This window comes from Ascaphus truei, chromosome 1, assembly GCF_040206685.1.
Source record: "Ascaphus truei isolate aAscTru1 chromosome 1, aAscTru1.hap1, whole genome shotgun sequence".
NCBI classification, from domain to species: Eukaryota; Metazoa; Chordata; class Amphibia; order Anura; family Ascaphidae; genus Ascaphus; species Ascaphus truei.
Genome location: NC_134483.1, coordinates 450,748,857 through 450,762,645, shown reverse-complemented (window position 1 = coordinate 450,762,645; position 13,789 = coordinate 450,748,857). Strand labels below are relative to the sequence as shown.

The 13,789-nt window shown below is 47.5% G+C and overlaps 1 protein-coding gene across 20 annotated transcripts in view; it reads right to left on the bottom strand.

The window, feature by feature from the left end:
• CAMK2D (calcium/calmodulin dependent protein kinase II delta) overlaps window positions 1-6,281 on the bottom strand; it is a 332,892-nt gene extending 326,611 nt beyond the window's left edge. For 6 of the 20 annotated variants that reach the window (XM_075616585.1, XM_075616568.1, XM_075616605.1 and 3 more), the window contains exons 1-2: window positions 5,509-6,276; window positions 2,207-2,301 (exon numbers count right to left, since the gene is read on the bottom strand). In XM_075616585.1, the coding sequence (XP_075472700.1) occupies window positions 2,207-2,301; window positions 5,509-5,573 (160 nt within the window). In that variant the 5' untranslated portion in view covers window positions 5,574-6,276. Of the gene's footprint in view, window positions 1-2,206; window positions 2,302-5,508 lie in introns of all 20 variants that reach the window. The other 14 variants (XM_075616655.1, XM_075616503.1, XM_075616662.1 and 11 more) reach the window with 6 other exon arrangements.
• Window positions 6,282-13,789: the final 7,508 nt, after the last annotated feature.

Here is a 13,789-nt window from a genome sequence, read left to right as displayed (position 1 = left end):
ATGCATCTGGTCTCAGACACACTATTAGAGAGGGGTTGGGTTTCGCAGAATTGTACAATATAATTATAGGGTTCCTTAAACAAAAAAAGCTTGGCAACCACTGGAGTGCAGCTTTAGAATTCCTGCAGCATGCTTACCTCAGTTAGATATGCGCCCATAATTAACCACTAAAAATGGAAGCATGCGTTATATTTTCTGAGATACATGATGTTGTTCTTTTCACTAGGGCTTTTGGGTGCACATTTGCAAAGCATCCACACAGGTCTTAGTATAAAAATAATAATAATAATAATCAAATTGTAGGGTAGCTGTTCTATAGCCAAGTGCTTTCATTTTGTTGCGATGCTGACATATGCTGTTAAATAGGAAGATCACTATAAAGACTGTTCAAAAGAATTTGTAGTTTGCAGCTCACACATATCCTGCTTCCCTGTGTGAGGCCTGTCTCTTGAGTATAGCAGGAGACAGCATTTATCTTTCCGATATCCGAACATTCAACGCACGTAGCAAACTTGATCTTGGTAGTCATAGTTCAGATATCTCAAAGCCATACTCTTTTTTTTGTGTGGGATGAAAGCACTAGTGAAAATTATTAAGCAAAGACAATGTGACGCTCTAAACATGACAGGGTTTGTGTGAAGTATAAAACTGTGTTTTCCATTGTGCTGCACACTCAAAGCAACCCATTTTCCACGGAGTAAACAAAAGAAAATATTGTGTACAGGCATACCCCGTATTAACGTACGCAATGGGACTGGAGCATGTATGTAAAGCGAAAATGTACTTAAAGTGAAGCACTACCTTTTTCCCACTTATCGATGCATGTACTGTACTGCAATCATCATATACGTGCATAACTGATGTAAATAACGCATGTGTAACAGGCTCTATAGTCTCCCCGCTTGCGCACAGCTTCGGTACAGGTAGGGAGCCGGTATTGCTGTTCAGGACGTGCTGACAGGCGCATGCGCGAGCTGCCGTTTGCCTATTGGGCGATATGTACTTACTCGCGAGTGTACTTAAAGTGAGTGTCCTTAAAGCGGGGTATGCCTGTACATTCAGATGCAGCCAGACTTACTGTCTTCGATGCCATGGTTGCAGTCACCAAAGGATTAACGCTGCGGGAGTCCCATTCAGAAGCATGGACCCTTCCGTAGCGCCATCATGGCAGACACTACGGCACGCTCCACAGACGTTTGCTTGTTCGTCCGCGTTGCCAGGGATCGTAAGTCTTGCTACATCTGTAGCTCTTTGCAATTACATTAAATGTATTATGTGACTACAAGGCATATTTTTCAAATGGATCCAACCAACAAATTGTGTTACAAAATGTTAACATATACATGGGGTGAACAAAAAAGTCAAATTCATGTCTCTGTTAGATATCAAGTTGTTAATACCATGAAGCTTTTCAATTACAAAAACAACATACCTAGAGAAAATGTCTCCTATAGTGGTAAGTTAAACTGTATCTGTTGTGCTATATAATGGCCATAATTCAACATTTTCTATGGTGCTTTGCAGTTAAATACAGTATGCCTTACTGAACTAAGTTCATTTGTAAATAACAAAGAAGAATGTGATTCAATTAAGCTGTGACCTATTTTTCCCCCCAGAACAAACTGCTGGGCATCTTCCCCCCATGTTGCAGAATGCCTCTCAGGCAAACTTCGGCTCAATAATGAGCCGCAAGCAACAACGTACTTCATGCTACAACACATCGTAGTTACCTGTTAGCAAGTGGAAGCAGCACAATCAGAATGGGGAATGCATTATTTCCTTATCTTCTGATTAAGGAATTTGGGAATCATGAAATGCTGTGACTTCAAATGTTTTCAGTTTTATTCCTTTCCCAAACACTAAAAATATGCTGATCGCTTTGATTACTTGATTTTTCTTTTTCTTTATTATGTTTAGCACAGAGTTTATTTTAGTGCCTGCCTACAGTATACTGTACAAACACATCATATACTTATAGGGTAGCCAGAGATATAGCATTGTACAATATAGAACGTGGAGATGTAGACAGAGCACTGGAATTCCCCTCTCCCCTCGTTCATAAAATGCGTTTTTGAACATCTTACTGGTGGGCACATCTCAAGAAAAGACTAATATGGTAGAAAAACTTACAACAATATACATTAAAAAAAATGTGCATGTTGATCAGAAAAATAGGTCACAAACCTAAAACCTTTACAACACCTACCTCTTGCAGAGAGCTTCTTGGTGTTGATAATTTTGGCAGCATACTCTTGTCCGGAGGTAATCTTCATGCATCTTCTCACCACAGAGAATGCTCCCCTACAAAGCAAATCGGTAAAAAAAGTTAAGTTTTTTTTTACAGACATAGGTCTCTTATTGGTATTTATATGATTCATCATAGCAGTATTATTATGGGAGCAGCATTGTTACCTAAATAAAAGGCACCAAAAGCACAGATTGTAAGTTCAGCTGGGCAGGTACTGTATCTGTAAAAATCCTATGAGCTGCATACCGCGCTCTATACTGTAATTGTGAGAGTCCCATTGGGAGACAGACACTATATGATATAAAAGTTATTCATATTAATTATTAAGTTATTAATTCAAAAATATCATCTTATAGTTTCCAGAGTAGTACAGTATGTAGGCCAAACGGCCTGTGAACCGTGGCAATGGGTTTCTCAGATGTCAATTGGCATCTCTTAGCACAGCATCAACATGTAATACATTAACTGTTCAACCAAATGCAAATATATGTGCTACAGACCAAACGTATCATTGTCCCTTTTCTCTGGCAAGCATGCCAGGAAGAACAAATAAATAATAAACTAGCGATTACATACAAAATGAATTCTAGCTGCACTTCTTTGGGAAAACAGCGTATTGTCGCCCCTCCCCACCTCCCCCCCTCCCCCCATATCTTGTAACAAGCGGAAATACACATCAGCTTCCAATTACCAACACCCACTGCATTTTTTTACCCATAACATGTATACAGATCTGAAATGTTAACTGGCTTGATTACAATCACCATCTCTTTCACAATCTAACATCAAAGGGATAACAATTCATTAAAGCAGACACTTGAGGAACAACTATGATGCGAATCGTTCAAGATCTCGATGCACAGAACCAAGCTAACCACAGTGTCTTTTTCTGTAGGGGAAAGGGAGACTTGTAGAGATGGGGATTGACCGGTGTAAAGAAACCACTTATATCTATGAGTGGGAAGTATAGCTAACCCATCTTTTCTATGTTTAAATGCTGATTATTTGTATTATTTTCTGCATGCATAGTACAAATATGATGTCTGGTCTTGCCGCATAAGGTGCAATTGCATATAATTGAGAAAGGCTTGGATGGGTACATTGGAAGGCGTGGGTGTCAAAACCCAGTAACCAGCCAAGTGGGTTACCTTACAAGGGGCTAATGGAGGCTAAAGACCCATAGGGATCTATGTACAGTATCAACAATTCTGCAGAAAAAACACAGCACAAGATGTATCAAAGAAAAAAAAATCCTATTTATTTCAATGGGACTTGTTTCTTTGATCAATATGATGGTTATTTTCCCCCAGAATTGCTCCACTTTTGCCTTGATACATATGCCTAATAGATTATACTTAATATATATAACAGGATAGAGTTTGAGCTACATCACAGTCAGTTTGACCAAGCAAAACTAAACCCTGCAGGCCATGAAGTTTTATTTATACATGTTGGATTTGTCATTATAGTGAATACAGATTTTTCATTTGTATGCAGTGTTGGAGTGTGTGCAGGGCTGAACATACTGTAATTGTGGGGGCACAATGAACCGCCGCTACAATTTAAATGTTTTTTTTTTTCCAGAAGCCTCGAGATATTCACCGTCACAGTAAGCAGCCACTGGGATTACCACTCCAAAAGCCAGCAAAATCAGTAGGTTATTAAGGCCTGAGCTCACTGTGACTGTAATATTATTAAATATTAATCTAGTCTCCCAAAATGATAGTCCAAACAGGGGAACTTGTTGCAAACCATAAATAAACTGCCAGGGTTGTGCCACACGTTTCACCCATCCCAAGATATAACAGGGATCCTATGTTTCAAAGGGGGGTAAGGTGGCTGAGAAAAAAACACATTTCCAAACTGACCCACATTCCTGAAGGGTGAATCAGCAGCAGTGATAACCAAGTTTACTGGGAGAGCAACAAAACTGAAGATATTCAGGCTGGGTCCATGTCAAGATTTCTGGACTGTTACCCAGAAAAGAGGGGAAGCAGGCCCAGTTCATGGACGGACCCTTCTGTAGCTGTGCATTAGTTATAGATTTCATTGTTAAAAAAAAAAAAAGTCAATCTTCAGCCTTTTACGATGGAACACTCTTTGGTTACAGGCAATGTTTGCTTTAATGCCTGGAGCTCATACCAGTGGAATGACTTTGCATCCATATGTTAACTATTCATATTGCGTACATACACTGTCAGCGCTGATAACAATATGCGAACATCATGGACCACTTCCTAACACAAAAGTCAGGAGGCTAGAAGTATACATACATATATAATTACGTTACATATATTAATCCCACGCTGATAACCTTTCCAGCATACTGACGAGTTTGTGAAAGCTACAGTGGGGACATGGATTTAAATCAATGGGCATTGCTGGCCTCTCGCAGTGAAAGGGTTTAGGGAGGTATAAACGTTTATATCTTCATCTTCCACTGATTTGCATCGGTTAAAGGAACTTTTACGCAGGGGAAGGAAAACTATTTAAAAAAATGTAGCCAAGTATCTGGGAATTCTCCCATGCAGAGCACTGACTAGTATACATTCCAGCTGCAAAGGGCAACTGGGAAATATTAACTAGAAAGTACACCTTAACTAAACAAACATAGCACCTTCCCCAACAACCTTCTCTTTAACTCAGGATAAAGACAAACACTGAGAAACAAGAAGAGTCTTCTTAGACTAGAGCATGCAGTAGAATATATATATATATATATATATATATATATATATATATATATATATATATATATATACTGTATATAAATATATATTTATATATTTATATACACATACACACACACACACACACTGCCTGTACCCAACCATCCTAATGTCCTGGCCCAAGTGGGCAGGTGACTATCAATATGGAGGTATCGCATTAGCTACACAGGAATTCTGCACTCTGCGTGACACAAATATACAGTACATACATACAGTATATATGCAGATATATGTACAAATATACAAACACACAATTATTATTTTTTTCAAGGAGATATGGTAACACGTTTACCAGAAAAAAAATGATATATATATATATATATACACACACTGTATATATACACACACACACACACGCACATACGAGCTAGAAACCCCCCGGATTTACAGTATATATTTATGGTAATGCATGTTACTGATTTCCTATGTACAGCACCCCCACCCAAATAATAGTGCCTATATATAGAATAGACACACACACACACACATACTGAGGCACACATTAATGAATCCGTCCAATTATCTGCTTACTTTCCGAGCTCCTCGAAGAGCTGGTACTCATCCGTGAACCTGGTGCAGGTAGTAGTTGAAGCCATGCCGCGGCCTCCCGGTTTCCTCCTCGGGTGATGCAGGGTCGGGGTGCCAGGGGACGCACAGCAGCGCAGAGACAGGCAGGAGCAGCGCCGGGAAGCGGAGGAACTGCGAGGGCGAAGAGCAGCACCTAACCTGAGCCTGGGGAGGATGCCTGGATTCCCCTCTCCTCCTCCTCCTCCGCCCCACCTCTCTGCGCGCAGCAGGGTCACTGCTCTCCTGTGCCTATGACTTGATGTATTTCAGTGTATTCTCGGGTCTCCCTGCTGCACTTTCACTTCCCAGTTTCTTTGGTGGCGGTGGGGAAAGCATCAAAAAAATAATAATAATTCAGCACAGCAGGGGAGGGGGGGGAGGATGCAATAAAAAAAAAGAAACGGCTTTCCTTGTTTTCGGCTGTCACTTGGAGGATCTCCACAGTAGCAAAGGCGCCCAACTATGGAAATAAAATAAAACACATGCAGCAAGAGTTGTCCCAAAATAAAGCGAACGTGGGCAGTGGGCATATGCTGCTCTCAAACCCTCCTTGGGCACGAAATGCAGCAGCAAACTGGACTATGCTCAGCGGGTCATTCACTATCTGTAGGATGATCTGTCTCTGAAACCTGTGTCACCCGCCCTGCTTCTGCCGCCTGTAATAATGCCAGCCCAGGCACAGGCGCCCGGGGTTATATGATGTGGGTTATGTGCTCAGTGTGCAAGTGAGTGGGGCTATGAGGCTTTCTCCCTCCCTCCTCCAGCTGCTCTGTGGCTCACACCTCCCTCTAGCGACTCAGCAGCACACACACGTCCACAGAGAGGATGGGAAGCAAAACAAAAACCCTGTCTGCTGCTTGACCAGGAACATACACTTATTTTACTCCCACGTGCCTGCTGTATGAAGTAGTCTGTGCACAGACCTTTCCTCATTGTATGGCCAGGCTCTTGTTACTGTGTTTGCAGGCTCCGTTTCACCAGCTGTGTCGTTGCACTCCACTAATTACAGGAAGAGTCACACAGATCATGCTGGTTTTTCGTCAGTTTCGGTACTGTCTTGTGTGTGTGGCCATGCCACCTGTGGCTACTAGCCTGCCCTTGTACTGGCAGTAAGCCCTGGTAAGAGCAGGCCTGGCCAGCAGTCAATATGGGTTTCCCCCCCCCCCTCTTTTGATCTGCATTTGATTGACAGTAGGAGGCGGTGACATCAGACCTGAGCATTTCCAATGTGGGACAGACCTGATACCCTCCTCCTGGCTGTACTTATGGGCAGTGCCGCCCCAAATTCAGTAGTGCCTCTCCCCACTGAGAGAGGCAGATTGCACACAGGGAGCCTAAGGCCGAGTTCAGGGTGCTTACTATACGACGTGCGCGCGCTTATGTGTGCGCGCACGATCGGAACAATGACATGGTTTTCAATGAACCATGTCAGGTTGCAATTTCTTGTGGCGGCAAAGTACAGCGTTGTTGCTGCTACCTTTTGCCACTACATCCGAAATTGTTTTTCTGGGGCGGCAGTCGTGTCACGTGAGCTGGTTCAGCGAACCAGCTCAGTGACACGTTGGCCACGCCCCTGCCACGCCCCAAATGCCGCAACCCGACTCCTGCAGCCTGAACACAGATCGCTGGGCTTCAGGAGCGTGCGGTGTAGGCGCGCACGGCAGCACACCGCCGCAGCATGCACCCTGAACTCAGCCTATGATTGGGGCCTTCCCTATTCCTCTTCCCCTTGGGGGGAGAGTGGGTGTATACCTATACCCTGACTCCTAATAGGGGAGTCGGGAAGAGCTAGGACAGCTGCAGGGGCCTTGACCTGTGGTGGTTATCCAGGGACCATCATCCAGTGGATAGCTGACCTGAGAAGCTGTGATCGAGCAGACCACTGCTGTGTTGTGGTGTATTCAATAAAGGTCGTTCCTGTTTGCGTATACCTCCTGCGTGGGTGTGACCTTACTGGGAGGATTGTGAGTGATTCTACCGTAGGAGATCGCTCCATTCATCTTGGAGCCTGCAGCAGATGGAGGCGCTGCACTGCTAGAGAACCATGTGGGTAATGTACCCCAGAAACCTGATCCTGTGTCCCTACTACCATCGCAGACAGCTCAGCCCTCCTGTTACCAGCAGGTATCATGCACCACACGACTACTAATGGCCAAATCTCCCACCGGGTGGGGGACACACTGTTACATGTGTAGTATAAATGAAGTGATACGGGTGCAGAATGTGTAAGCAATCTATCTCCCATGATTTGTAAATATCGTTGTGTACTTGTGAGATGAATTATGTAACGATGTACAGTAAATGTTGCATTCATGTTTTTGAATGCACATTTATAATTAATATTATATTTTGCTTTTAATATTATTCTGGAAAACTAGATGATACCTACGAATAGGGTTGCCAGACGTCCCGTATATATGGGATCGTTCCATTTTTTAGGTCCCTGTCCCGTTGTCCCATTAACTGATGGGACAACTGAAATGTTCCGTATTTTAGGAAGAAGGGGGCTGAGAGATGGATGGGGGGCTGAGAGATGGGTGAGATGGATGGGGGGCTGAGAGATGGATGGGGGGCTGAGAGATGGGTGAGATGGATGGGGGGCTGAGAGATGGGTGAGGGATGGGGCCTGAGAGATGAGTGAGATGGATGGGGAGGCTGAGAGATGGATTTGGGGCATGAGAGATGATTGGGGTAGCTGAGAAATGGATTAAATGAATTGGGGTATTGAGGGATGGATAAAATGGATTGGGGGGGGCTGACGGATGGGGTACTGAGAGATGGATCTGGGGGTTGAGAGATGGATGACTGATGGGAGGGCTGAGAAATGGATGGGGGGTGAAGAGATGGGTGGGGGGCTGAGAGATGAAGGGAGAAGGCAGATTAAGAGATGAATGTATATGGGGGGAGTATTCGATGGAGGAGGGGAGGAAAGAGAATTGGGGGAGAGAAAAAAAGAGTGAGAGGTGTGGGGGGGGGGGGGGGAGAGGGGATTGTGTGTCCCTCTTCCTTAGGCCTCGTCCAGGGTGATGCTGAGCGGACGCGTACACTCGTGCTGGCCGCAATGAAATACATTGTTGCAATGTGTGTGGCCTGTGGGAAGCGAGCGCCTGTGCATGCACGGCGCTTAGCTGCTTGCCAAAGCAAGCAAATTTGATTGTGCCGTTCGCTGGCGCGTCACGTGAGCGGTTCACCCAATGAGGGCGAACCAGCTCTATGACGTCATGGCCACGCCCCCCTGTGTGCAACTGGCTGGCCAGGAAAAGCACGGCCAAGCAGAGCACAAGACATCACTGCGCACGAGCGCCAGAGCGCTCACTCCCTGCCTGGCCGCAGCCTAATACTACGCCAACTATGGTAACAGGGGAGTCTGCAAGGTGAAGAGAGAGATTGTTACTGGTCAGATCGTTGTCGCACGTGACTTGGAAGGGGAGTAGGCAAACCTCTAAGTCTAAGTCCATGGAGTGGGATAGGGGGAAACTGATTTCTTGGCGCGACAAGCAGGTCACGTGAACCAGCTCCGTGATGCCCCTAGGCACGCCCCTAGGAACACCCCCCACGGCCCGTCCACCATGGACAGGGAATGCACCCGCTTCACGTGGGTGACATCACAGCCTCCAAGCGAGCAATGGCACCATTACCCAGGCCTAAGAGCCATTACCGCTGGGTCCGGAGCTGGCTACCATTGAAGCTGTTCATCCAATGTCAGAAAATCAGTCTCTATTTATGTTTCACATGTGAAATTGCTGGCTGAAGCACATGCCACCTCCTCTCGGATTACAGAAGATGTGAAGAGGCAAGAGAAGCCTGCTGTACTGTATGTGATCATTATATATATATATATATATATATATATACACAGTGCTTGACAAATCACCCAAAAATCTACTCGCCGAATCAAAAAATCTACTCGCCACCTAGTCCCGCCCCCAACCCCGCCCTAGTCCCGCCCCAACCACGCCCTAGTCCCACCCCCATAGCACGCCCTAGTCCCGCCCCCAACCCCACCCCCAACCCCGCCCCTAGTCCCACTTAAAAAAAAATACATATATAAATTAAATAAATTCGTAGTAAGAACATTCGTTTTTGACATACGTTTATTTATTGTATTACATTATACTACAATTAGTCCTTGTTACGTGAGTGTGTGTGTGTGTGTGTGTGTGTGTGTGTGTGTGTGTGTGTGTGTGTGTGTGTGTGTGTGTGTGTGTGTGTGTGTGTGTGTGTGTGTGTGTGTGTGTGTAAATGTCAGACCTAGAAAAAAAAGTCAGATGTGAATGACTCGTTTCCTGCACCCTTTAACCAGTGCCTGGATGACCCCACTTCCCAATATTTAAAACAGCAATCCCGCCTGGGATCTTACCTGATCCGCAGTCCCTCAATGTCCAGGTACCCTCATTCCCGCAATGTTATACATTGGAGGGGAGGCGTTCTTTACCTGTCTTCTGGGTTAGGGGGGATTCCGATGTCTCAAGCTTCTTGAGTCAGATCTGGAAAAAAGCAGTATAGGTTATTTCGGTGTAGTATAGGGCAGTTAAGATATATAGGGTAAATAAGAGATCCAGATTCAGAGTGTGAGACAGAGAGAGAGACAGAGTGTGGGTGAGAGACAGAGAGAGAGACAGAGTGTGGGTGAGAGAGAGAGACAGAGTGTGGGTGAGAGAGAGAGACAGAGAGATGGTGAGAGAGAGAGAGACAGAGGGTGAGAGAGAGAGGGTGAGATAGAGACAGAGAGAGGTTGAGAGAGAGACAGAGAGAGGGTGAGAGAGGGTGAGAGAGAGACAGAGAGAGGGTGAGAGAGAGAGACAGAGAGAGGGTTGAGAGAGAGAGACAGAGAGAGGGTGAGAGAGAGACAGAGAGAGGTTGAGAGAGAGACAGAGAGAGACAGAGAGAGGGTGAGAGAGAGACAGAGAGAGGGTGAGAGAAACAGAGAGAGGGTGAGAGAGAGACAGAGAGAGGGTGAGAGAGAGAGGGTGAGAGAGAGAGGGTGAGAGAGAGATAGGGTGAGAGAGAGAGAGAGAGAGAGACAGAGAGACAGAGAGAGGGTGAGAGAGAGAGACAGAGAGAGGGTGAGAGAGAGAGACAGATAGAGGGTGAGAGAGAGAGACAGAGAGAGGGTGAGACAGAGAGAGGGTGAGACAGAGAGAGGTGAGACAGAGAGAGGGTGAGACAGAGAGAGGGTGAGACAGAGAGAGGGTGAGACAGAGAAAGGGTGAGACAGAGAGAGGGTGAGACAGAGAGAGGGTGAGACAGAGAGAGAGCGAGGGTCAGGAGGTGGATGACTGGGTGACGGTGACTGACTGTGAGCAGGTGACGGTGACGTGACTTTGGGTGGGCAGGTAACGGTGGGTGTGGGTGGGTGTCTGTACACACACACACACTGTCAAACACACACACACTCAGTCAGTCAAACACACACACACACTCAGTCAAACACACACACACTCAGTCAAACACACACACACACAGGTCAGTCAGTCAGTCAGTCACACACAGTCACACACAGTCACTTAGTGACACACACATCCACTCAGTCACCCACAGCCACTCAGTCACACACACACACAGTCAAACACACACACACACACACACAGTTAAACACACACACACACACACACACACAGTCAAACACACACACACACACACAGTCAAACACACACACACACACAGTCAAACACACACACACACACACACACACACACACACACACACACACACACACACACACACACACACACACACACACACACAGTCAAACACACACACACACACAGTCAAACACACACACACACACACACACTCAGTCAAACACACACACACACACTCAGTCAAACACACACACTCAGTCAAACACACACACTCAGTCAAACACACACACTCAGTCAAACACACACACTCAGTCAAACACACACACAGACAGACAGACAGACAGAGTCAGTCACACACACACACACACACACACACACACACACACACACACACACACACACACACACACACACACACACACACACACACACACACACACACACACACACACACACACACACACACACACAGTCAGTCACACACACACACTCAGTCAGTCACACACACACACACTCAGTCAGTCACACACACACACACACACTCAGTCACACATACACACACACACACACACACACACACACACACACACACACACACACACACACACTCAGTCACACACAGTCAAACACACACACACACACACACACACACACACACACACACACACACACACACACACACACACACAGTCAAACACACACACTCAGTCAAACACACACACACACTCAGTCAAACACACACACACACTCAGTCAAACACACTCAGTCAGTCACACACACACATTCACACACACATTCACACACAGTCACACACTCACCCGCAAGGCAGGGGGCCCTCCGCACTGCAGAGGAGGAGGGGGGGGGGTCTCCCATGGTAGCGGGGGCTGGCCGCACCGCAGCGGGCCCTCCGCACGGTAGGGGGGGTCTCCCATGGTAGAGGGGGTTTGCCGCACGGCAGCGGGCCCTCCGCACAGTAGGGGGGGGGGTCTCCCATGGTAGCGGGGGCTGGCCGCACGGCAGCGGGCCCTCCGCACAGTAGGGGGGGGGGTCTCCCATGGCAGAGGGGGTTTGCCGCACGGCAGCGGGCCCTCCGCACAGTAGGGGGGGGGTCTCCCATGGCAGAGGGGGTTTGCCGCACGGCAGCGGGCCCTACGCACAGTAGGGGGGGGGTCTCCCATGGCAGAGGGGGTTTGCCGCATGGCAGCGGGCCCTCCGCACAGTAGGGGGGGGTGTCTCCCATGGCAGAGGGGGTTTGCCGCATGGCAGCGGGGCCTCCGCACAGTAGGGGGGTGGGGTCTCCCATGGCAGAGGGGGTTTGCCGCATGGCAGCGGGCCCTCCGCACGGTAGGGGGAGGGTCTCCCATGGCAGAGGGGGTTTGCCGCACGGCAGCGGGCCCTCCGCACGGTAGGGGGAGGGTCTCCCATGGCAGAGGGGGTTTGCCGCACGGCAGCGGGCCCTCCGCACGGTAGGGGGAGGGTCTCCCATGGCAGAGGGGGTTTGCCGCATGGCGGGGGGTGGGATTCGCCTCATGGCAGGGAGGCATGGAAGGAAATTGATGCATGGCACGCACGTGCACAGCCGCGCAACCAACACAACTCCGCCACCACCCCCCCCCCCCCCGCGCCTATCTCACGCATCCCAGGTGGTGTGCCCATGGGAGGCAAGGGAGTGCCAAGCTACAATGGAGCGGTGGGAGGCAAGGGAACAGTCTCCCCCCCTCCTCCTCCCTGTGGATGCAGCCACGGTGAGAGGTGCTAGCAGCCACCAGAGGGGCTAACTATAAGGTAACACACTGGAGACAAGGGGCGAGGCATGAGGGTATGAGAGACATGGAGGGGAGGCATGAGAGAGTACTTACCGGTACCTCTGTGAAGAAAAGGTGGCGGACACCACAGGGCAGTAAGCGGGGATTGGGGGCAGAGGGGGGGAGGAGATCAGGAGGGGGAGGAGATCAGGAGGGGGAGGAGATCGGGGGAAGGGCCTAACCCAGCGCTGCTTGCAGGCCCTCTTACCCGCGTTAACACATTCAGGGAGGGGGATTATTTATTTATTTATTAAAAAAAAAAAAATTGGCGCGAGCAGGGGAATTCAAAGAGCCTCAGCAACGGCTCGCCAGCGGCCTAAATCCACTCGCAACGGGCGAGTAGTTATAATGAATTGTCGAGCACTGTATATATATATATATATATATATATATATATATATATATATATATATATATATATATATATATATATATATATATATATATATATATAAAATAGGTTTTCCCCCACCCTCTGGGAGATTACGCTATTACACGGTGTCATGTGCTGGTTACCTGCTGATTCACAGAAGCTCTGAGGTTCCGCCGGGTATTATTGGGGAGGGGGCTTTTGGGGTGATAGTTGGTTCTTTCTCACTGGTGCGATGCCTCCATCTCTTGCAGGCTCCAGGAGTGCTGGAGACAATCCCTGCAGGATAACTCTCTTCTGCTACTCCGCCCTGATGAATTGCAGTCTCAGACAGGGAATATAAAATAACTGGAACACTTTATTCTTCACAACAATGAAGACAGCATATAACTGGTTCACTTCTATTCCTTCCTCCGGATGGTCCCTGGATTCAACCCAGGAGGCTTGAGGCCCCAAGGGGCTATCCTCTGTTCTTCCCTCACCCC